The sequence below is a fragment of the Chelonia mydas genome, chromosome 15, assembly GCF_015237465.2.
Source record: "Chelonia mydas isolate rCheMyd1 chromosome 15, rCheMyd1.pri.v2, whole genome shotgun sequence".
Classification (NCBI taxonomy): Eukaryota; Metazoa; Chordata; order Testudines; family Cheloniidae; genus Chelonia; species Chelonia mydas.
This window is the reverse complement of record NC_057856.1, coordinates 32763149-32788781: the sequence shown is the minus strand read 5'-3', so window position 1 is coordinate 32788781 and position 25633 is coordinate 32763149. Positions and strand designations below refer to the sequence as shown.

Genomic DNA, 25633 nt, shown 5'->3' with positions numbered 1-25633 from the left:
ATTTATATTTAAAAAAATAAATCAAACCACAGCATTTGTAAGAAATTAAGTGTATTAAACAATTAAGATTAGTTAATAGTTTAGGGCAAATGGTCTTGGTGTTAAATATGGCTAGATGCAGACTCCTTTTGTTACCTCTCCTCTGAGATGGAAGGATCCTTCACATCTTGTTGGGACAGACTATAGTGAGTTTTTCCAGAGATAGCCTGAGATCCAAAAGTATCTTAAATCAAAGCTTATTTAGACAATCAAGAAAAGCTCCAGTTAACTCCACGATAAATGTTACAAGAAATATGCACAGGTCTAAGGATCTCTCGCTCTCGTAAGCCCAAATCCTGAAAGTGTCAGAAGAGGGGGATTGGAAAAAAAAAATCCACTTCCAGAGTTCTGTGCCTGCAGTTCCTTTCAGGCTAATTATTTCATCCCTCTCTCCCTTACGTGGTGCATCTCAGACCAGCAACAGCTGTCAGTTTCCTTCCTCGCTTTGTTGATGTTTCCAGGTGCTTATTATCTTACTAGCTAAGAAGATACCCTTTGTATTTGCATCTTGACAATAAGATTTGTACAACTATGCTATTCTGGAAACATTTCTCTGGTACGAGAATAGCCAGTTAGCTATCATGTTTATTCCCCCGCCCCCGCTGGTAATAGCTCACCTTACCCGATCACTCTTGTTACAGTGTGTATGGTAACACCCATTGTTTCGTGTTCTCTATGTATATAAATCTCCCCACTGTATTTTCCACTGAATGCATCCGATGAAGTGAGCTGGAGCTAACAAAAGCTTATGCTCAAATAAATGTGTTAGTCTCTAAGGTGCCACAAGTACTCCTTTTCTTTTTTTGATTCTGTTGCATTTATAGTTACATTTTTCTTTGTATAAACCTTGGTCATTTACTTGTTAAGGGCTCCTTGATTATGGGGTATGTACAAAGAAGAACTCAGTGGACTATATCTCCCATGATGTACCAAGAGGTGAGACCGTGTTGCATTGTGAAAGATGTAGTCTAACCAGGGAGCCCAACCACACAGGAGAATGGGAGCCTTAGGCACCCGAACTATAACTCCCATGAGATGTACTGTGGCAGCATTTCAGAATAAATTTGTTTTAGTTTGGGGCCAAAATGTTAGATTTTTTGTTTTTTCGTCAAATACATCAAAATTTCCCATGGAAGATTTCAAGTTAAGGAATTCTTTTTCCATTTTTGTTGAAATTTTCAGCAGGAGATTTTTTTTTTCTGATGAGCTCTGCTATTTACATTGTAGCCACCTTAAAATTGTTAGGATGGAGCAAATGTATGTTGTGTTTTCATAGGTACATTGCTGCAAAAGTCCATTTATAAACAGTATTACTGCTTGTTCTCTCTGACACTTCAGTTCTCTTTTAAATAGGATCCAGCTTTTAATGTTAATACAGAAATTGAGATTTTGAAGAAAATAAATCATGTGAGTATAGTCTTAAAATCTGATTTATCTTTTAATGTATATTCTGATTTTCTTGCTTGCTCATCTTCTTTTGAGGTTTCTATAGTCTGGTAACTAATGCTTCAGTTACAGTTAGGAGGAACAGCTGCTTAATTTTAATTTTGTCTTTTCCTGATTGGGTAGCAATGGTCACTTATTTTGCCTATTGTAGATAAGGTTACAAAGCACTTTCTGTTCTACCCCATATCTTTATATGCTTGTTGTAACTATTCCAAAACTTGCATCTTTGAAATTGAAATTTGGATTGAAATTTTCTTTACTTGGTCTCTGTTTGAACCACTGATCAGAAAATAAGACTTTCCTTGATACATCTTTCTGTGAATATTGCTAGATGGCCAAGCTTGCTGACCTAGCTTTGGCCTCGACCAAATCTCCACAGAACCACGTGTTTGAAACTGCTTCGGGTCAGAGACCCTAATCCATGGTACTCAAATTTTTCTTTTTTCTTTTTTCTTTTTTTTTTTTGTTCTTGTCAAGGTCCAGACTCCAGAGGAAATAATACCCCCCCCCCCCCCAAAAAAAAATGGATAAGTAAATAAAAACATTTTGGGGTCCATTCAAAAACGTCTGGTGGTCCAGATTAGGCCCATGGTGCACCTATTGACTACCCTTGTCTAGTCAATCAGAACATCCAGTGTGGGAATCTTCAGATCTGAGTTAATTCGATAACACTGTTTGAAACTTTCCATTGACTTAAATAATAAACCCCACAAAAGTAGTACACTTCCAAATATCTTAGACACACCATCAATTTGAAATTGAGTAAATGTAATAGAAAAAAATTAAGTCTTACACCTGCTCCTGAATTCCTTTAGCAATTTTAGTGGATTTACTAAATTTTACCCTTTTTCCTGTTTTTTTTTTTTAAATTCTCTCTCCCTTTTGCTGTATGTCAACCCTTCACAAAAGGGGAACTCAAGTACAGTGGAATAGTATAATTGATTAGACAGAATGCATTGGCAGAGCAGTGTGGGAGCTCATCATAAGAATAACAAGGGGGTTTCAGATTGTAATTGAGGTTCATCGAGAGAAATGTTTTTGGGGAAAACTTCCATGGCACATGTCTGCACTAAGCAGACAACTTGTCACATTAGTCTCACTACGATTAATATAAAATTCACTTGCATTTTTTTAAAAAGAGAAACCTATATCATCATAGTGTCCTGCCACGTATACTTTGGATTGTGCACCATTCTGAAATTATTTTCTTGGGTAATATTTTCTTGTAATATTAGTTTTCATAAAATGATTGTGTTGTTTTGTTGTTTCCTTCCTCTTTTGCTAGCCCTGCTTAATCAAGATAAAAAACTTCTTTGATGCAGAAGATTATTATATTGTTTTGGAATTGTAAGTAATTTGCATTCAGTTTGTTCCAGAGTAAATGTTTTACTGCCATAAATAAAATAATATAATTTTAATAACTTGAACCTGACTTTATGATGATCTCAGATGCTGTCCAAACCCTTGGTAAAACTGGGGGTTAGGATAGACAGGAAAGTCATTCTTTTGGAGCTGCAGAGGCACTCCACTCCGGCAGGATTCTCTGCCCTGTCATCCTGATCAATTGCAGCTGATGTGGTGGATCACATAAGTAGAGAGAGTCTCAAAAAGAGCACAGGCCTGGATTATTGAGAGCTTTATTGTTCGAGGTCTGCTTCTTAACCTGGATCTGGAACTTGTTGGGGAGCCAGAGAAGGGTAAGTGGGTGGCCAGATGATGAGCCAGTTGCAGTTTCTGCATGGCCTTCACGGTCAGTCCCAGGTAGTACAATCTGAAGATGATGAGAGCATGGATTGCTGTAGCTGCAGGTTTGTGTGATAAGAAGGGTGAAGTCTCCTGGCTACCCAAAGAGGATAGAAGGTGTTCCAAGGCTTTGTGCTACATTGACAAGCAATGGCCAGATGGTCTTTTAGGAGATGAACTTCCTTGTAATAGTGCTTCTGCTTTCCTGTTAACATCACCTCCATCTTTTCTGGATTTAGTTTCAGCTAGCTCAAGACCAATTTATTTTTACTGTGCAGGTCAAGTTTAAGAATTTATACACACGTGCCCAATGAATGCGTTTCAGAAAATGAATATACTTTACTTTTCATTGGGGTCTCTTCTTTTAGAGAAGCTTTTCAGTCTCAGGCTTTCCCAGTGAGGTCTAACTTCTGAAACTAGTATATTGAATCTCTTTCTGTATTTCTGTTTCAGGATGGAAGGAGGAGAGTTATATGACAGAGTGTCGAGATCAACGAAGATGAAAGAAGCTACCTGCAAGCTCTATTTTTATCAGATGTTGTTGGCTGTAAAGGTAAATATTCCTGAATGTGTATAAAGAAAAATATGATTTTTCTCTGACTGTGCAATCAGTGCATCCGATGAAGTGAGCTGCAGCTCACGAAAGCTTATGCTCAAATAAATTTGTTAGTCTCTAAGTGCCACAAGTCCTATTTTTCTTTACTTCTATCATTTGTGCTTGCATGTATTTTTACAGCAGTAAATGAAATCTTCTTCTTATTCATAGAAGAGATTTAGGCCAGCGTTCCTTTAGCTGCTACGCTAACCAACCTGGAAAGGATCCATTCTCTTCCACAGGGGTTTTAATCTGGCCCTCAAGTTCCCACTGGGGAGCGGGATCTGGTGCTTGCCCCACTCTGGCGCTTCAGCCGGCGAGCAGGGTCGTGGGCTGTTCCACGCAGCTCCCGGAAGCAGCGGTATGGCCCCCCTCAGGCTCCTATGCGTAGAGGTAGCCAGGGGACTCCGCTCTGCACGCTGCCCCCACCCCAAGCACCGTCAGACCCCACCCCCAGAAACCTCCCCCAGCTGCAGGAAGCTCAGCATCCTCTCCTGCTTCTGGCCCCCATTGCTCCTCAGCTGCGGAGGGAGGGGTCACTGTATGGGGCGACTGCTCCCCCATCCACCCAACCTCTGTGCATCTGGACCTCCCATGCCCAGACACCCCGGCCAGGGCTCACCCTGTACACCCAGATATCCCCCCTAGCCATCCAAACCCCACCTCACTGAACCTCAACCCCTGCATCTGGAGCTCCCCTGCCTCCGGACCCCAACCCCTGCAGCCACCCCACCCCACACTGAGCTCCCTGCTCTCAAACCCCCACCCTGATGAGCCCCACCCCCTGCACCACCCTGAGTCCCCACCCCCAGACCCCCACACCACTGACCCCCAACTAGCTGCAACCCAGACTCCCACCAAGCCCCACTCTCCCAGCACCCAGACCCCTCCACTGAGCCCCAACTGTATTCACCTGGAAGCCCCTGCAAAGTCCCATTGCCCCTGTACCTGGAACCCCCCAAATGAGCCTCTGTGCATCCAGATCGCGCCCCCCCCAACACCTGAGACTCCCCCACTGAGCTGTCTGCACCCAGATTGTCTCCCACAGAATCCTCTCACTCCACACCTGGATCTTCCCCCCACTGAGCCCCTTCACACTTGGATCCTTCCTGGTTGAGTCTGCCTGCCCCACATGTGGTGCTCCTGGCACAGAGGGGCAGGGCCCCAGGGTATTTCTTGGGCAGGTCCAGGCCTTGTGCTGTATCAGGGTCGAGTACATCCTCACCACTCAATCTGTGTACCAGGGGTGGAGGGTGGGGAGGCTGCAGGGTGATCTCCCACCTGCATACGGCCAGTGGCCAGTGCTCCCCACTGCCATGCTGGAGCCTCTGCATTTATTTATTGACAAATAAAGCTTGCAGAATATTGCAGGCTTTTAAAATATGTGCAGAATTTTTAATTTTTTGGTGCAGAATGCCCTCAGGAGTAACAGACTGGACCCCTGTCTCAGTCTGGACTCACCCCTGCCTTTCCCTTCAGGTTGGTTTCTTTGTCCCCTCAGGTACTTTCAGCAGTCTTTCTTCTTGGATAGGCAAAAGAGGAGAGTCTGGAATGCCTTCCCTCCCAGCCTTAAATAGAATTTACATAAGGTGGGAAGCCTTTTGGTTCCTAAACTTGACCACCTCCTCCTGCCAGTGGAAAATTACTAGAAGTCCAAGATAGTGTATTAGGTGATCAGACCACCTGATCTAATAGTGTCACAGTTATGTCCCAGGACGCCTCCCAGGAGGGGGAAAGATTAGTATAATCACAGTCTTGTTGTTCCTTCCTAGTGGACCATCAAATCTGATGGCCTTTCATCTGGTGGGTGTCTTCCCAATACATACCCAGCTGTAATTGTTACACAGTCCATATTGCTAACTTTAGATACAGAAATGATGCATGCATACAAATCGGATAATCACATTCAATATATAATAACCTGAAGTACAAACAGTTATGTCATATCCATATCATAATAATATTTCCATAAAGAATATGGAGTATAATGTCACACCCCCACTATATAAATTGTTCCAACACCACTGCGTAGTGGTGTTTGCCTTGGCAAACTAAGGCAGGGAAATGTACTTAATTTAAGAGGGTTTGAACACAGAAAAAGAGATTGGCTCTTAACATCAAAAAAGAGATCAAGGACCAAAATTCCTTAGTGTCATCATGAAGAATCTGTTTTGATAATGTGGCATATGGATGAACTGCAGGGAAGGCACAGCTTTCCTGTTCTACATAGTCTACCTGTGGAGATTAGAAGCTGCTGTGTAGCATCTGACAAATATTTTAAATCTTTTTTCAGAGTAGCAGCCATGTTAGTCTGTATTCGCAAAAAGAAAAGGAGTACTTGTGGCACCTTAGAGACTAACACATTTATTTGAGCATAAGCTTTCCTGAGCTCCAGCTCACTTCATCGGATGCATTCAGTGGAAAATACAGTGGGGAGATTTATATACATAGAGAACATGAAACAATGGGTGTTACCATACACACTGTAACGAGAGTGATCACTTAAGGTGAGCTATTACCAGCAGGAGAGCGGCGGGGAAAAAAACCTTTTGTAGTGATAATCAAGGTGGGCCATTTCCAGCAGTTGACAAGAACATGGAATAACACTCTGCTTCTCTTACGTATGTCAGTAGTCTTAATCATGGAGTCATGACCAACAAGAACATTCTAGTCGACTGCTGGAAATGGCCCACCTTGATTATCACTACAAAAGGTATCTCCCCCCTGCTCTCCTGCTGGTAATAGCTCACCTTAAGTGATCTCTCTTGTTACAGTGTGTATGGTAACACCCATTGTTTCATGTTCTCTATGTATATAAATCTCCCTACTGTATTTTCCACTGAATGCATCCGATGAAGTGAGCTGTAGCTCACGAAAGCTTATGCTCAAATAAATTGGTTAGTCTCTAAGGTGCCACTAGTACTCCTTTTCTTTTAAAATCTTTTTGTGAACCATATAGCTTCAAATACACACTTTTCAAATGAATCTGTTTTTTACTTGCATCATCATCATTGGAAAGACTTGGAAGTTCACATTTTAATGCATGCATTCTGTGTTTTGTGTGTGTGTTTGTTTGCATAGTATCTTCATGAAAATGGTATTATACATCGGGATCTAAAGCCAGAGAATGTGCTACTTTCATCTTCTGAAGAAACTTGTCTTATAAAGGTGAGGAAGAAACTTCTATATCTGCATTTTTTTTCTTTTATTTTGATGTTCTTTATTCAAAACTTTGGAATGTTCTTCAGCAATTCTTCTCTAAATATTAAATTCCAACACACAAAAAAATTAACATGGCATTAAGATTGCTGACGCGCATTCCTAAATAATAGAGGCTAAAAATACAGGAAATCTTGAGTTAAGGTTCTTTCACAAACTTTAGAAATCACTTCCTCTCTCTTGAATATTTCAATCAATACATACACAAAAGTATGAATAAGAATTTTCGCATTTAATATTTCACATAGTAATGAATGGAATAACACTCTGCTTCACTTGTGTATGTCAGTAGTCTTAATCATGGAGTCATGACCAACATTACGATAATTATCCATGCTGTTTGGTGTCTTGCTGTGTTTTTGCCTGAGAGACTTAAGTATTGAGTAGGTTTGGAGATTGAACCATTCCTGTACATGAAATAGGCTCTCCAGGGTAGCCATGAATGCATAGTGCTGCTACTTATGCTTTTCCTCCATCTGGGGATAAATAGAATACTTCAAACTGGTGTTCAATCCAACACTCTTTGCTAGCACTAAAACTCAAACCTCTTTGTCCCAACCCCCCCACAAAATGAGTCTCTTGTCCTGCTGAGTTTTCTGCTGAAGTCCTCTGCTGGGTAGAACTTAGTACATAGTTGTGTACTGGCAAAATGCCTTGGAAATTAGAGCCATAAATCTCTCTCCTGATACTTGCTAACTAGTATAGTGTATTCTAGTATGTGTTAAAATAAAAACTGACTTACTGTTATTCTCATAAACAAGATTACAGATTTTGGACAATCCAAGATTCTTGGAGAATCATCACTAATGAGAACATTATGTGGTACTCCCACGTATCTCGCCCCTGAAGTTCTCAATTCACTTGGGACAGCTGGGTATAGCCGTGCTGTGGACTGCTGGAGTTTAGGAGTTATTCTTTTTGTATGGTAAGAAACTTCATGGCTGACAGTTCAATTGAACAGTCATACATGAGTGGAGGTCTTAGGCCTTTATTTAAGTACGTTTGCTAATGAGTATGTGTGTCCCATTTTCAATCCTGGAACAGATGTTGTGAAATGCATATTCGCATTAAGGTGGATAGAAAGTTGGCTAGATTGTCGGGCTCTACGGGTAGTGATCAATGGCTCCATGTCTAGTTAGCAGCCGGTATCAAGTGGAGTGCCCCAAGGGTCGGTTTTGTTCAATATCTTCATAAATGATCTGGAGGATGGTGTGGATTGCACCCTCAGCAAGTTTGCAGATGACACTAAACTGGGAGGAGAGGTAGATACACTGGAGCGTAGGGATAGGATACAGAGGGCCCTAGACAAATCAGAGGATTGGGCCAAAAGAAATCTGATGAGGTTCAACAAGGACAAGCGCAGAGTTCTGCACTTAGGACGGAAGAATCCCATGCACCACTACAGACTAGGGACCGAATGGCTAGGCAGCAGTTCTGCAGAAAAGGACCTAGGGGTTACAGTGGACGAGAAGCTGGATATGAGTCAACAGTGTGCCCTTGTTGGCAAGAAGGCCAATGGCATTTTGGGATGTATAAGTAGGGGCATTGCCAGCAGATCGAGGGACGTGATCGTTCTCCTCTATTCGACATTGTTGAGGCCTCATCTGGAGTACTGTGTCCAGTTTTGGGCCCCACACTACAAAAAGGATGTGGAAAAATTGGAAAGAGTCCAGCGGAGGGCAACAAAAATGATTAGGGGACTGGAACACATGACTTATGAGGAGAGGCTGAGGGAACTGGGATTGTTTAGTCTGCGGAAGAGAAGAATGAGGGGAGATTTGATAGCTGCTTTCAACTACCTGGAAGGGGGGTTCCAAAGAGGATGGCTCTAGACTGTTCTCAGTGGTAGCAGATGACAGAACAAGGAGTAATGGTCTCAAGTTGCAGTGGGGGAGGTTTTTCACTAGCAGGATGGTGAAGCACTGGAATGCGTTACCTAGGGAGGTGGTGGAAAATCCTTCCTTTGAGGTTTTTAAGGTCAGGCTTGACAAAGTCCTGGCTGGGATGATTTAGTTGGGGATTGGTCCTGCTTTGAGCAGGGAGTTGGATTAGATGACCTCTTGAGGTCCCTTCGAACCCTGATATTCTGTGATTCTACAACAGTCAGTCTTTCAACTGCTGTAGCAAAAGCTGCATTATCCATTATATTTGTTTCTCTTTTATTTAGCCTGTGTGGATATCCACCATTCAATGAACAAAATACTCAGCTATGTCTGAAAGATCAGATTACCCGTGGAGAATATACATTTATTCCAAGAGAATGGAAGCATGTATCGGATATGGGTATGTTTACATTACAATGGCTGTAGAAGTATTTTGCTGACCCTCTAAAGTTTCCTTTGTGCCTTAATTGGTATCTTTGGGTACGTCTACATTTCAGCTGGGAGGTGTGAATCCCAGTTCTCAGAGACACCTGCACTAGCTCTGCTTCAGCTAGTGCACTAAAAATAGTAGCATTGCTGAAGTAGCACCAGCATTGGCTTGGGCTTGTTGCCCAAGTATGTACCCAGGGATCCGCGCTTGCTGATCAATTGAGGTGGGTAGCCTTAATTGATAAGAGCCCACCTTAATTGATTAGTCTCATTAGAGTTGGTATGGCAACACCCATTTTTTCTTGTTCTTTGTGTCTGTCTGTCTGTCTGTCTATCTATCTATCTATCTATCTATCTACTGTATTATCCACTGCATGCATCCGATGAAGTGGGTTTTAGCCCACGAAAGCTTATGCCCAAATAAATTTTAGTTTCTAAGGGTATGTCTACACTATGAAATTAGGTTGACTTTATAGAAGTCGGTTTTTTAGAAATCGTTTTTATATCGTTGATTGTGTGTGTCCCCACACAAAATGCTCTAAGTGCATTAACTCGGCGGACTGCTTCCACAGTACCGAGGCTAGCGTCGACTTCCGGAGCGTTGCATTGTGGGTAGCTATCCCACAGTTCCCACAGTCTCTGCCGCCCATTGGAATTCTGGGTTGAGATCCCAATGCCTAATGGGGCGAAAACATTGTCGTGGATGGTTCTGGGTACGTGTCGTCAGCCCCGCCCTCCCTCCCGCCCTCCATGAAAGCAACGGCAGACAATCGTTTCGCGCCTTTTTTCCTGGCTTACCTGTGCAGACACCATACCACGGGAAACATGGAGCCCGCTCAGCTCACTGTCACCATGTGTCTCCTGGGTGCTGGCAGACGCGGTACTGCATTACTACACAACAGCAGCTCATTGCCTTGTGGCAGCAGACGGTGCAATAGGCCTGATAACCATTGTCATTATGTCCTAGGTGCTCTTGGCCACCTCGGTGAGGTCGGTCAGGAGCGCCTGGGGAGACATGGGCACAGGGACATAAATAGAAATGAGTCAACCAGGTCATTCTCTTTAGTCCTGCTGTAAGTCGTATTACACGTCTTCTGCTGAGCAGCCAGGAGATGGGGATGGCTAGCAGTCCTACTGCACCGTCTACTGCCAGCCTAAGATGTAAAAAATAGATGGAGTGGATCAAAACAAGAAATAGATGAGATTTGTTTTGTATTAATTTGCTCCTCCCTCTCTCTCTCTCCCTCCCTCCCTCCATGAAATCAACGGCCGACAATTGTTTCGGTGAGGTCTGTTGGGGCACCTTGAAAAGTTTAATGGAGATTCAGTCCTGCCTGGAGGGGGAGGGATAGCTCAGTGGGTTGAGCATTGGCATGCTAAACCCAGGGTTTTGAGTTCAATTCTTGAGGGGGCCATTCTGTGTGACAGTTGTTTTTGTTTCTCCTTGATGTAAAGCCACCCCCTTTATTGATTTTAATTCCCTGTAAGCCAACCCTGTAAGCCATGTTGTCAGTCTCCCCTCCCTCCGTCAGAGCAATGGCAGACAACCGTTCTGTGCCTTTTTTCCGTGCAGACGCCATCCCACGGCAAGCATGGAGCCCGCTTAGATCACTTTGGCAATTATGAGCACATTAAACACCACGCGCATTATTCAGCAGCACCAGAACCTGCCAAAGCGAAACCGGGCGAGTAGGCGACGTCAGCGCAGTAACGAGAGTGATGAGGACATGGACACAGACTTCTGTCAAAGAACGGGCCTTGGCAATGTGGGCATCATGGTGCTAATGGGGCAGGTTCATGCTGTGGAATGCCGATTCTGGGCTCGGGAAACAAGCACAGACTGGTGGGACTGCATAGTGTTGCAGGTCTGGGACGATTCCCAGTGGCTGCGAAACTTTCACATGCGTAAGGGCACTTTCATGGAACTTCGTGACTTGCTTTCCCCTGCCCTGAAGCACAAGAATACCAAGATGAGAGCAGCCCTCACAGTTGAGAAGTGAGTGGCAATAGCCCTGTGGAAGCTTGCAGTGCCAGACAGCTACCGGTCAGTTGGGAATCAATTTGGAGTTGGCAAATCTACTGTGGGGGCTGCTGTGATGCAAGTAGCCAACGCAATCAAGCTGTTATCAAGGGTAGTGAGTCTGGGAAATGTGCAGGTCATAGCGGATGGCTTTGCTGCAATGGGATTCCCTAACTGTGGTGGGGCCATAGAGGGAACCCATATCCCTATCTTGGCACCGGAGCACCAAGGCAGCGAGTACATAAACCGCAAGGGGTACTTTTCAGTGGTGCTGCAATCGCTGGTGGATCACAAGGGACGTTTCAACAACATCAACGTGGGATGGCCGGGAAAGGTACATGACGCTCGCATCTTCAGGAACTCTGGTCTGTTTCAAAAGCTGCAGGAAGGGACTTTCTTCCCAGACCAGAAAATAACTGTTGGGGAGGTTGAAATGCCAGTAGTTATCCTTGGGGACCCAGCCTACCCCTTAATGCCATGGCTCATGATGCCATACACAGGCAGCCTGGACAGTAGTCAGGAGCTGTTCAACTACAGGCTGAGCAAGTGCAAAATGGTGGTAGAATGTGCATTTGGGTGTTTAAAAGCGCGCTGGCGCAGTTTACTGACTCGCTTAGACCTCAGCGAAACCAATATTCCCATTGTTGTTACTGCTTGCTGTGCGCTCCACAATATCTGTGAGAGTAAGGGGGAGATGTTTATGGCGGGGTGGGAGGTTGAGGCAAATCGCCTGGCCGCTGGTTACGCGCAGCCATACACCAGGGCGGTTAGAAGAGCACAGGAGGACGCGGTGCTCATCAGAGAAGCTTTGAAAACCAGTTTCATGACTGGACAGGCTACAGTGTGAAAGTTCTGTTTGTTTCTCCTTGATGAAACACCTCCCCCCCCCCCCCCTTGGTTCACTCTACTTCCCTGTAAGCTAAGCACCCTCCCCTCCCCCCTTCGATTACCACTTGCAGAGGCAATGAAGTCATTGTTGCTTCACATTCATGCATTCATTATTAATTCATCACACAAATACGGGGATAATTGCCAAGGTAGCCCGAGAGGGGTGGGGGAGGAGGGAAGGACAAGGCCACAATGCACTTTAAAACTTAAAAGCTTAAAAAAATTAAAACTTATTGAATGCCAGCCTTCTGTTGCTTGGGCAATCCTCTGGGATGGAGTGGCTGGGTGGCCAGAGGCTCCCCCACTGCATTCTTGGGCATCTGGGTGAGGAGGCTATGGAACTTGGGAAGGAGGGCGGTTGGTTACACAGGGGCTGTAGAGGCGGTCTGTGCTCCTGCTGCCTTTCCTGCAGCTCAACCATATGCTGGAGTATATTAATTTGATCCTCCAGCAGCCTCAGCATTGAATCCTGTCTCCTCTCATCACGCTGCTGCCACCTATCCTGTTCAGCCTGCCACCTCTCCTCGCGTTCATGTTGTGCTTTCCTGCACTCTGACATTGTCTGCCTCCATGCATTCGTCTGTGCTCTGTCAGTGTGGGAGGACAGCATGAGGTCAGAGAACATTTAATCGCAACTGCGTGTTTTTCGCCTTCTAATCTTCGCTAGCCTCCGGGAAGGAGAAGATCCTGTGATCCTTGAAACACATGCAGCTGGTGGAAGGAAAAAAAGGGACAGTGGTATTTAAAAAGACACATTTTATAGAACAATGGGTACACTCTTTCATGGTAAACCTTGCTGTTAACATTACATACATAGCACATATGCTTTCGTTACAAGGTTGCATTTTGCCTCCCCGCACCGCGTGGCTAACCCCTCCCACCGCCACATGGCTAACAGTGGGGAACATTTCTGTTCAGCCACAGGCAAACAGCCCAGCAGGAATGGGCACCTCTGAATGTCCCCTTAAGAAAAGCACCCTATTTCAACCAGGTGACCATGAATGATATCACTCTCCTGAGGATTACACAGAGAGATAAAGAACGGATGTTGTTTGAATGCCAGCAAACATACGCTGCAATGCTTTTTTCTGTAATGATTCCCAATTACGTGCTACTTGCCTGGTGTGGTAAAGTGTCCTACCATGGTGGATGGAATAAGGCTGCCCTCCCCAGAAACCTTTTGCAAAGGCTTTGGGAGTACATCCAGGAGAGCTTTATGGAGATGTCAGTGGAGGATTTCCGCTCCATCCCCAGATACGTAAACAGACTTTTCCACTAGCTGTACTGGCCGTGAATGCTAGGGCAAATTAATCATTAAACACGCTTGCTTTTAAACCATGTATACTATTTAAAAAGGTACACTCACTAGAGGTCCCTTCTCCGCCTGGCGGGTCCGGGAGGCAGCTTTGAGTGGGTTTGGGGAGTACTGGGTCCAGGTCCAGGGTGAGAAACAGTTCCTGGCTGTCGGGAAAACCGGTTTCTCCGCTTGCTTGCTGTGAGCTATCTTCAGCTTCCTCCTCATCATCTTCCTCGTCCCCAAAACCTGCTTCCGTGTTGCCTCCCACTCCATTGACGGAGTCAAAGCACAGGGTTGGGGTAGTGGTGGCTGCACCCCCTAAAATGGCATGTAGCTAATCATAGAAGCGTCATGTTTGAGGCTCTGACCCGGAGTGTCTGTTTGCCTCTCTGGTTTTTTGGTAGGCTTGCCTCAGCTCCTTAACTTTCACGCGGCACTGCTTCGGGTCCCTGTTATGGCCTCTGTCCTTCATGCCCTGGGAGATTTTTACAGATGTTTTGGCATTTCGAAAACTAGAATGGAGTTCTGATAGCACGGATTCGTCTCCCCATACAGAGATCCGAACGGGAGGTACGGGATCTGTCCATGCTGGAGCTCTTTTGCGATTCTGGGACTCCATCATTGTCACCTCGGTTGATGAGCTCTGCATGTCCACCTCTGCTGATGAGCTGTGCACTCACCTGCAGCTTACCACGCTGGTCAAACAGGAAATGAGATTCAAAAGTTCGCAGGCCTTTTCCTGTCTACCTGGCCAGTGCATCTGAGTTGAGAGTGCTGTCCAGAGTGGTCACAATGGAGCACTCCGGGATAGTTCCCGGAGGCCAATACCATCAAATTGCGTCCACAGTACCCCAGATTTGACCCGGCAAGGCCGATTTCAGCGCTAATCCCCTTGTCAGGGGTGGAGTAAAGAAATTGATTTTAAGAGCCCTTTAAGTTGGAAAAAAAGGGCTTCATCGTGTGGACAGATGCAGGGTTAAATCGATTTAATGCTGCTAAATTTGACCTCAACTCCTAGTGTAGACCAGGCCTAAAGTGCCACAAGTACTCCTCGTTCTTTGTACTCAGAACAGTCTTTTAACAGTGAATGTGTGAAATAGCTTACAAAGCAGGAGGTGTTTACTTGTTAATGGAAGAAAACACTTTTGCTAACCCTGAACTTCCAGGCTCTAAAGTGAAATATTTGGATTTATTTTATTAATGTACATCACAATCCTTTGTACTGCCTTAAACACATTGGATAATTTATTTTAAAGTTATGGAGTCATTAGATTATTGGCGTTATGCCAATCACCTTATTTTATTATTTTAGCTTTGGATCTTGTGAAGAAGCTGTTAGTAGTGGATCCAAATAAACGTCTTACAACGGAAAAAGCCTTAGAACATCCCTGGCTTCAGGTATGTGTTGAATCATGTATTTAAAGTACAGTACAGCAACAACATTCTGGGAGGGGTACTGCCTATTTATCGTGTGGCATATATAAGACTTCATTCACAAGGAACATTACGGCTAGTTAGACTAGCTGTATAAGGTGGCTTAGAACAGTCTCTCTCACGGCTTAAAAGCTCTTTCTTAATGAAAATGCAACAATTGTTCAGCGGTTTAACTTTTCAAGACATTACCAATGTCTGAAGAGGAGTGAGCCAGTAGTTGCCCAGCAGGAGAGTATGCTCCACCCGTCAGAGCGTGGAGTGGGGCAGGGGATGGGTAACTGCTAAGGTCATTAGAGGATCTGTGCAACATGTCAGATCCTTGCTTGAATGGAGCACACAGTGTGGAGGGGGTTCCTTTTGTGACTTCATTGTCATAAGACCAACTATGGTGCTTGGAATTGGAAAATTCCTACTCTGCATTCTTCTGGGTTCACTCACTATTCTGTATCTCGCAGTCCTGTCAATCTCCTGGAGTGGATTAACTGAGTACAGATTTACATTTTAGGTTTTAGTTCTGTGCAGTTTATTTAAACACTGCTTGGTGGGTTCTAAAAACCACTGATGGTGGACATAATGGGAAAGGAGGCAATAAATTACAAGGGATAAAAAATAAGTGGGAGTGGCATTATAGACGAGATGAGAATTTGAGACGTTTCAAAGTGTAGTCAGTTGAATCTCTTAAAATTCTGGTTGTATTTCTCCTCTGGGGAGGGCTCTGATTGCCACACTGTAATTTTAGTGAGACTGACAGGCACACTGGTCAGAAAAGAGTTTATAAGAATATCACAGCTGAAAAATGGTGCTTTGGGTTAATGGTCATAATGGGACAGTGAATTCATACGCTATCTTTGCCAAGACACAAATACCAAGCCATTTTTTAATTGACAGATGTGGTCTGGGGTGTTGTCCTGGAAAAGCAATGCTTTGGCCAAAAGGAAATCTGACAGATTATTCAGCATTTAATAGACCATACACATTTGCATCACAGTAGAGTTCTTTGGTGATAACTTGGAAACAGAGTTTTGTATGCAGGATTTTAATCTTGGCTCACTTCACAACTAGCAGAGGAAAGCTGCTTTCATCTGACAAAAATATAGGGGGCAGGAATACTTTACTTTAAGATGGGACTGCTATGGTTTCTACCCTCCACCCACCAAAATCCAAATGTCAGTCAATCCCTATTTTTAGAAATATTTCCTTACATGGCTGGCTGCCATCTTATACGAGTTGTTTGCAGGTGATGTACCCCTGGCTGCTCTGAAGGCCAGCATCCCAAATGTTCAGTTCTAGATGTCAGGCCACTTGAACACCACCAGAGGAGCCACTTGAGCTCCTGTAACTGTGTGCAGTGAGGAGCTGATGGCCCTCCACTCTCTCTGCCATTGTCTGTAAGTATTGTTTTTAAAAACTAGCATAGAAGCAGCATGATGGATGCGTGCATCAGATATACAGATGATGTCTATCAGGCCACAAGAGTTTGAAATGTCTTAGTATTTTTAGCTCCTTAGAGAAATGTTCAGCTATTAATAATAATTCAACCCCTCTGTCCAAATTTTCATTTCTGAACACTACATTTTTTAACCAGTAAGACCACCAATTTAGGGTTGAAATATTTCTCCTGATGTTTAATCTAAAATTAACCGTTTTTTTTTTTTTTTTTTTTAAACTCCAATGGTCTGCTCAAGACATGGAGCAGAGAGAGCAGCATTCAAGATAGGTTTTATAGTGTCCACTTTTTTTACCTGGGCTCTATCAGGCTTTGTATTCTAGTTTCAAGAAACTAATATTAACAAAATGGATATTAAGCAAGAGATTTCCAAAAGTTCAAATGGCAGTTAGCTACTATTTGTGTCTCTGAAAATCTTACTCTAAAATGCACGGTGACCTATTCTGTATCAGTTTTTCGTGGGTGATCCAGGTTTGATATGAATAAGGCCCATATGCTCCACAATTTTACATGGTCAAAGCTGATTAAATGATGCTGCAGGCCCAGTTTTAGCTCAGCTAGTACTAGTTGAGTATTCTGTGATCCATTGAGGAATGAAAAGATGGGAGAATAGCAATAATATTTTGTTCTTACTTGTGATGCACACAGTAACCAGCTGACCAAAATTCATCATTCTGCTGGTACAGAGACCACAGGATTCTATGGAGGATTGTGCAGACAAATTCACTGCACAGTTACTGTTGCAGTCCTCACAGAATGTTGTCCTTGGAAATTTGTTTGTGTGTGTGCGTGTGCGCGTGCTAGCCCATGTCTTCCTGGAAGTGATGGACACAAGTCTTGCCTAAGGAATAAAGAGCTCCCAAAGGACTAGCCACATATTTGACCTAATATCTGGGTTTGCTCTGAGTATACTGTGTCTGTTATTTGCAAAGCTTATGTTGCATGGTTTCACCATCACATCATACAGTTCCATTCAAGGTATAGTCCACACCTGTATTATCACTGGAGTAGTTTTTCTTGTAGCCCTGGACGCTGCTGAACTCAGTGTGTGCCTGTCCTCCTCCACTGGTCATGAGATATGTGTCTAATCCCACTTCCATCTGTTAGGATATAGATATTCAGACCTGTCTATAAAGGCCTATACTCTTAAGAATTTAGGTGTATTCTTATCACTTGGCCAGTTATAGAGGTATAAAAGAAAGAATCAAAATCACTGTCTGCCGGTGTAAGGTCCTTCTCTTACTGTGGCAGTCTGAGACCCTGTTCTTAGGCTAAGGCCTTTGGCTAAGCAGCAGAGGCAGCCATAAGCTGGGAAGCAAACGGTCACATCCTCACATTCCAAACTAGTCACATTGAAAGAAGGTGCTATTGGGTTGTTAGGAATATGGTCCTGTCCTATCACCTCCAGAGAAAGGGAACTGCCTAGAAGATGTAAAAGGAAACTTAGTTTGATAGCATCCTGTCTAGCAAGAACTCACTTATCAATAGCTGGGGTGTGAAATCCTCATTTCTGTGTTTGTTCTATCACTGTCGTCCCCATTTCCTTATTGTTTGTCTGTATAATGTCTGTCTGGTTCTGTGATTGTTTCTGTCTGCTGTATAATTAATTTTGCTGGGTATAAACTAATTAAGGTGGTTGGGATATAATTGGTTAAATAATCATGTTACAATATGTTAGGATTGGTTAGTTAAATTTCAGGAAAATGATTGGTTAAGGTATAGCTAAGCAGAACTCAAGTTTTACTATATAGTCTGCAGTCAATCAGGAAGTGTGTGTGTGTGTGTGGATGGGGGGGAAATGGGAACAGGGAATGGGGGTGGGAAATTGGAATCATGTTTTGCTAAGGGGTGGGGAATGGGAACAGGGACACAGGTAAGGCTCTGTGGTGTCAGAGCTGGGAAGGGGGACACTAAGGAAAGAAACTGGAATCATGCTTGCTGGAAGTTCACCCCAATAAACATCGAATTGTTTGCGCCTTTGGACTTCGAGTATTGTTGCTCTCTGTTCATGCGAGAAGGACCAGGGAAGTAAGTGGGTGAAGGAATAAGCCCTCTAACACTATCCACAGAGTAATTCGTCTCATTAACGGAGATCTGCTTTTCAGATGCTTGTGGAGTTGTCTTGTAGTAGTTTGAGTCATAACTACAAGGTGGGAATTAAACCAGGGGTTCTCAAATGTATTTGTAGTCTGGGTCATATATTAATAGAGAGATTGCCTGCTTGGACACCACCCCTCACATTAATGACTGTGGACCACCTCTCTTTCCATTTGCCATTGCAAGGTATATCTATGCAGCTACAGCAATAGCTTCCCTGGCAAATAACACTTAGACATTACTTGATGTGTTTTTATTTTTTTAATGTGTGGAGTGCCCTGTCCTCTTTTGGGAAAAGTTAATCATGTTATTTTTGCTGCTTTTTTAAATATAATCTCCCATCAGTTCTGTTTCTTTCTCTCCTTCTGCTCGTACTGCATTTCCACTTGTGCTAGTCTCCCCATTTCCATTGCACGTGTTTCCCAGCCATTTGCTTCCTTTCTCTGGCTGTTGACTGGTTCCTCTTTCCTCCCCTCTTCCTCTTATGCAGCAAACCCTGGCCTAGTGAAAGCAGCAAGATTGGCTTCTTCTCCTTGCTTCCAGCCACTTTTACAGGCAGTGAGGAACCTGGATACCTGTAGCAGGAGCTGAGAACCAGGAGAACAGTATCCTGTGACCAATCAGCCTGTCCACAGACCACCACCATATGCTTCATGGTTCACAGTTTGGGAATTACCCTATGAGCAAATTGTGTCTCCAGTGGGGGATTGGGTAGGCAGAATCCTATACCCCGTATTACTTAATGTGTGTGTGTGTATATATATGATGCATCGCGGCTAGATGGTTTCTAAATATAAGGCAGAGTTTCATAAGCAAGTTTCCTTTGTGGCTTGCTTGTTCAGGGGATTTGTTGGAAGCACTGAGTCAGGTTAAGAACTTCCTTAGCTCTTGACAACACTCTTTCCATGGCATCCCCCTGTGTCAGACATAGTACAAAACTGTATTTTCCCATTATGCTATGACCATCTTACAATGGCATCATGTGCCCTTTGTAGGTATGAGACTTGTTTACTGTAATTCCCTTTTAGCAAGCTGTTTTCCTCATCGTTTGCAGCTTGTTTAAAATGCAACAGTGTATTTGAGCTGCTGTGATCATATTGCATGTGCCTTGACTTTTGTATATTGGGTCTCTAAAGTCATTGGCCTTGAGTTTTCAGTCTTGATTTTTAAAGCTTTTAATGGTGTAGGTTCATTAGCAGCTTCCATATCTTCATCCTGACTGACATCTCTGTCCAAACACCACATGCCTTTGCTGTAGTGGCCTCTAGGGTATGAACTTTGCCTCTCAACCCCTCTTTCCCAACTTCTAAATGACACTTAAAAAAAAAAAAATCCCTAAAAATGCATGGTCACTCCAATGCATGGTCACTCCTTGTTAACCCCCCACCCTTTTTTTAACCTTCCTTCTCTTTGTTCATTCATCACTGACTCTGCTTACTCCATTCCCTTTTTTTCTTTAAAGTTTTAATATGGTAGTTCTTAAAGTCTTAGGCAGCTTTCAGAGTGTCTGTTTTTATTGTTCTTTGGTGCCCCAGTCACTTCTGTGTGGTGTATGATGAATCAGTAAATATGTTATAGCAGAAACATATAAATAATTACAGGTTTCAGAGTAGCAGCTGTGTTAGTCTGTATTCGCAAAAAGAAAAGGAGTACTTGTGGCACCTTAGAGACTAACAAATTTTTTTGAGCATAAGCTTTCGTGAGCTACAGCTCACTTCATCGGATGCATTCTGATGAAGTGAGCTGTAGCTCACGAAAGCTTATGCTCAAATAAATTTGTTAGTCTCTAAGGTGCCACAAGTACTCTTTTTCTTTTTATATAAATAATTGTAAGACTTGGTATATTTTCCTGCACCCTTCATAAAGAATGTTACTTTTGAAAGCTCCCTTCAAATTGAAGCTTTTAATTCCCTCTCCCACCATCACAGGCTGAAGAGGGTTGAATGGAGTCTCTCAATACCTTTCCCAACTAACTTTTGTAGGAATTACTACTAAGTGTGCAGCCTTTCAGCATTCCCAGCCCCAGGGAGACTGGTCCTGGGAACCTAATTTGAGGAACACATGGTAGTGCAACGCCCTAACCACAGGACTCACCTAACCAGCCATATCTTAGACTTTTTTCCCCCAAACATTCCATGTAACTAAATGTTTATAATTTTTCACAGGATGAAAATATGAAGAGCACATTTCAAGAGCTACTCTCACAAACAAGAGTCTCTATGCATCCACCACAGACATCAAGACTGGTATGTTTTTTGCTTTGTTGTTTTTTAGTTTGCATTTAAAAACACGCTGAGTAGGTGTTACCCTGAGTAGGTCACAGCTGAGAGTGCCAGATTCAGGACAAACTACTGAAAAATAGGGCAGACTCACCACAAACTGGTGGTTATTATATCATTAGATTATACCAATGCAGTAGCAAAAATAAATTTCTGTCCCCCTGCACTGGTTAACAAGAAGTCAAAAATGAAGTCTCCTTAAGCATTCAGGCCTTTGTCTCACCACCCAGACACTGGACTCTGACAAGTGGTTACTGAAAACCAATTTAATCAAACATAGGGTCTTTCCAGTCTCAAGAAATTGGGTCAATATATAACTCAGATCTTACCCAATAATCACGCCGCTGCTAATCCTTTAACTAAAATCTAAAGGTTTATTAAGAAAAGCCAAGAGTTAAAATGGTTAATAGATCATATGCATACAATAATTGCAGTGTTCTTATATCAGGTTTGTAGAAGTGATGTTATAGACGGGGGCGGCCAAATTTACTGAATGCCGGAGCCGCATACGACAATCTTCAGAAGTTGGAGAGCCAAGGCACGCTTGCTGGGGCTCAGGTCTTCAGCCACGCGGGAGGTACCTGCTGGAACTCGGGGCTTCAGCCCTGCTCCAGCTGAAGCCCCAAGCCTTGGCAGGCACCCCGCCGCCTCCTCCCCTCCCACCGATTTTTGCCAAGGTTTGCTGGCCCTGCTAGGTCACCTGGTGCTGCCAGGTCCCCTTCCTGCATGGCAGCTACTGGCGCTGGCAAGCTGGGAGCTGTGGCCATGGGAAGAGGGAGTGGCCACAGCTGGGAGCTACAGGGAAAGCCACTGCTTTTGCTGATGCATCTCCCTGAGGAGCTAAAGCAGTGGAAGCTCCCTGCAGCTGTTTGCTGCTGTCTCTCCACGTGGAGCTAACACCTGGGAGCTACAGGGAGGGGCCGTTGAGGGTAAGAGGGGGTGGGTGTCTGGGGGGCGTGACTCAAGCTGTTGGGGAGGGGGAGTGAGAATCTTTAAACTGTACCCCCACACTCTCAGCAGGCACCAGTCATCTCTGGCAGAAGCTCCTAGCCCCACCACCCTGCCTCAGGGTAGAAGCCCTGAGCCTCCCTCCCTTCCCCCCCAGTCTGGTAGGTGGAGAATGGGGGTGTGGGGGGGCTCCATGAACCTCACTTCAACTGTAAAAGAGCTGCATGTGGCTCGCAAGCTGGCTTGAAAAGTCTCTCTGGTAACTTCCAAAAAATTGGAAGATCCTCAGTCCATTGTTCAATATCCTCCTTTTAGTTGTAAAACCACAGTCCAGAGAATCAGAGCAGGAAAGAGGCAAAATGGAGTCATCTCAGGGATCTTTTCTTTGCCCTTTGCCATGTGCCTGGAAATTTTCTGTTTCAAACAAAGCTCACAGCTCAGTTTGTGGAAAGTTACTGGCACAAAATGGAGTCCAGGATCACATGAGCATATCATCTGTTGTTACAATGCTTGATGACTCTCAGGGGCAGCCATTGCCCATATCCGTGCTGAGGTGTCCACAGGAAGATCTTCCTGGGTATAATGAGTTTCTTCTGTGGCCCATTATGAAAGCTAAGTGTATTTAATGGGCCATCAAACTTGAATAGTCCATTCACAATGTGCTGGCTAAACTGGATGTAAACTACCTTGTTGATGTTACCCCAGGAACAAACACATTTGAGATACAGATATATAGCCTATGTCCATAGCTTCAGATACAATGATGATACATGGATTTAAACAGGATAACTTTATTTGGAAAATCATAACTTTTCCATTGACACCTTACAAAATATACTTCGTACAAAATCTGTTGCAATTGTCTAACAGTGGCAATAAATATCATTGACATAAATGGTCATATTTCAATCATGCAGTATCACAGTAGGAATAAAATGAAATTTATATGCAGAGAAATTGAGATTAGAAAGAAATCCATTTATAGTAGTAAAAATTGATTTTGAATATTTATCCTGCAGAAACTTATAATTTCAAGCTAGTGTGGCGGGGAGGGATAGCTCAGTGGTTTAAGCATTGGCCTGCTAAACCCGGGGTTGTGAGTTCAATCCTTGAGGGGGCCATTTAGGGATCTGGGGCAAAAATTGGGGATTGGTTCTGCTTTGAGCAGGGGGTTGGACTAGATGAGCTCCTGAGGTCCCTTCCAACCTGATATTCTATGATTACACCCCTGCATGCTCTGTGATTATGTAGCACTGTGCTGGTTAGCTCTGTCAGTTACTATACCTTTTACCAGTAGAATCAGTAGGTATCATCAAAGCACTTAAGTATGTGGTTAATTCTAAGTGCATAAATTGTCCCAGTAGACTTCAATAGGAATATTCTTGTGCTTAAAATGAACCATATGCTTGAGTATATTTGATCATCAGAGCTTTAAAGACCCAGATACTTAATATCCTAGGAAGAACTGACATTAACTGAAGGCTGGAGATTGTGTGCAGGGTTGTCACTGTAAGATGGAAAGAAGGAAAGATAAGAGTAAGATTGGGGAGCTGGGTGCTTCCTTGTATTTTATTTTACCTTTTTGAGGGGAAAGAATGGAGAGAGAGAAGGGATTAAGAGCAGCTGTCTGATGTTAGGTTTCAGAGTAGCAGCTGTGTTAGTCTGTATCCGCAAAAAGAAAAGGAGTACTTGTGGCACCTTAGAGACTAACAAATTTATTTGAGCATAAGCTTTCGTGAGCTACAGTTCACTTCATCGGATGTGTCCACATGCATCCGATGAAGTGAGCTGTAGCTCACGAAAGCTTATGCTCAAATAAATTTGTTAGTCTCTAAGGTGCCACAAGTACTTTTTGTCTGATGTTATAGGATCATATATGCTTGCTGATTGGGGAGGCCATTGCCAGTTCCCACTGTCTTGCGGATAACGTAAGGATCATCCCATCCTTAAAACAGGTAGCTATTTCTGCATCATTGCTGTAAATAAATCCAGCTCAGATGCCTTGTTTGTAATCAGAACTTTTAAAATGTTCTTAAATTGTTTATCACATTTAGTTTAAGTCTGAAAGAAATTATTTGTTGCAGTTCCTTGATCAGATTTTTTGTGCATCATCCCTCAGAGTGTTCATCTGGTTGGTGTCAGTCCAGGAAAAATTGACACATGAGGGGGCTTTGATGTAACCAGGACAAATAAAACTGACAACAAATGTGAGTTTACTAAATGACAGATGATCAAGAAAGAGGGAGAACTAGTCATATTAATTTTGTGAAGTGACAGGCAACCTGATAAATTGTTTTAAGGATTGGTAATGGTGAGAGTGCAGATGATGATGACTGAATCTTTTTCCATGGTTGATTGTGTTTTTGCTCTCAGTTGTCATATGGGAGGCAGCAAAGAGAGTTTTCTTAAACATCTTGAACTCACAGTAGGCATGATAGTTGGGCTCTGCCTCCATTCTGAACATATATTAAAATTAAAGGTGTTAGGTATTTGTGTTTGACTTGCATAGACATGCTCCTGCCTCTTTCTTTTAGCCAACCACAACCAGAAAACGTCCCCATGAAAAGGAAGAGGAATCTGGCTCTTCTAAGCATGCTGTTCCTTCTACATCATTTCAGGAAAAAAAGTGAAGGAAAGTAAACTTACTTGAATTGCTGTTTTTGTCTATCGATTATACAGATTTTTATAAGAAACGTTTTTCTCTTAATAATGGAATAATTGTTCTGTACTAATAATTGATAAATAAAAATAACTTTGTAAGAATGGAGTGACTCACTGAGTTGGACAACAGCTTGTGGGGATTCCCATACATACAAGGTAAAATACCAAGCAAACTACCACCTGCCCTCAAACTTCTTTCTGGGGCAAAGTTATCAAGAGGGTGATGGCAGGCCAACTCCATAAGCAATGGGACCCTCCCTGGTAGTTTGGACCTCTGCCATTCTGGTTTCATAGTGCTGGAATGGCACAGAGATGGTATTCACAACACTAATGGATTACCTCAGGGCTCAGAAGTGAAATATACTTGCTGATGTTGCTGGACTTTCTCAACCATTGACACCATTTCATCATAAGGAAATGCCCTATGGGAACCCATAACAGGAATTTGCTTCAAGGTGATTCAGTCATTCAAATGATCCCAGAGCATGTGATGAACAGCTGATCCTCTTCCCCCACAGGCCGTTACCTGAAATGTACCACAGGTATCAAATTTTATTTTGCACTTATATGAAGCTGCTGGTAGAGACTGAGATGGTATGGGCTTCAGAAACAATTAGATGGTAAATTCTGGGTGACAGGCTCCATGGCTTTCTGTTTCTGTAAACTGCCTGGTATGCTTTCAGCTGCTGTAAAAACAAATGATGCCATCAATATATCGTTGGCATCTAGTTCTGTCTCCTTCTCAACAAATGTTTACATTATTTACCTTAGAAAGGGGATGAATAAGAAGGGACATTATAAAAGTATATAAAATATTTAATATATAGAGAAGTAGGTAATGAGAAGTTCTTTGAGTGCTTGCTCATGTCCACTCCACGTTAGATGTGCGTGTGCTGCATGCACCATCACCAGAGATTTTTTCCTTCAGTGGTCTCCGTGAGGCTGGTCCCGCACCCCCTTGGCTCCTTCTTACCACCCAGGACGGTTGATGAAACAACTTATCTTGCTTTGGCAAGGTGATCATTCAGTGGTTTTTCCTGTTGTTCTCTAGTTTAGTTACATTCAGTTTTAATTTCTAGTAGTAGTGTACATAGTGTAGATATTTTTAATTTATATAACTAGACCCCCTCTCTTAGCTTAGAGGGGTTCCTTTCACCCTTGGGGCGGGACATACCCCAGTCTCTGGACTTCAAACCTTGTGCCTCTTG

General features: G+C 43.4%; 1 protein-coding gene across 18 annotated transcripts in view; it reads left to right on the top strand.

Moving 5' to 3' along the window:
- The window catches only part of CHEK2 (checkpoint kinase 2), a 53429-nt gene extending 28902 nt beyond the window's left edge, over nucleotides 1-24527 (top strand). For 8 of the 18 annotated variants that reach the window (XM_037879281.2, XM_037879278.2, XM_043529452.1 and 5 more), the window contains 11 exons: nucleotides 1393-1446; nucleotides 2771-2832; nucleotides 3682-3781; nucleotides 6905-6991; nucleotides 7804-7967; nucleotides 9210-9325; nucleotides 14872-14957; nucleotides 20703-20783; nucleotides 23633-23719; nucleotides 23849-23971; nucleotides 24299-24527. In XM_037879281.2, coding sequence (XP_037735209.1) covers nucleotides 1393-1446; nucleotides 2771-2832; nucleotides 3682-3781; nucleotides 6905-6991; nucleotides 7804-7967; nucleotides 9210-9325; nucleotides 14872-14957; nucleotides 20703-20783; nucleotides 23633-23719; nucleotides 23849-23944 — 933 coding nt within the window. In that variant the 3' untranslated portion in view covers nucleotides 23945-23971; nucleotides 24299-24527. Of the gene's footprint in view, nucleotides 1-1392; nucleotides 1447-2770; nucleotides 2833-3681; nucleotides 3782-6904; nucleotides 6992-7803; nucleotides 7968-9209; nucleotides 9326-10927; nucleotides 10988-14871; nucleotides 14958-16230; nucleotides 16382-19027; nucleotides 19249-20702; nucleotides 20784-23632; nucleotides 23720-23848; nucleotides 23972-24298 lie in introns of those variants that run through there. The other 10 variants (XM_043529454.1, XM_043529457.1, XM_043529458.1 and 7 more) reach the window with 8 other exon arrangements.
- The last annotated feature ends 1106 nt before the right edge of the window (nucleotides 24528-25633 follow it).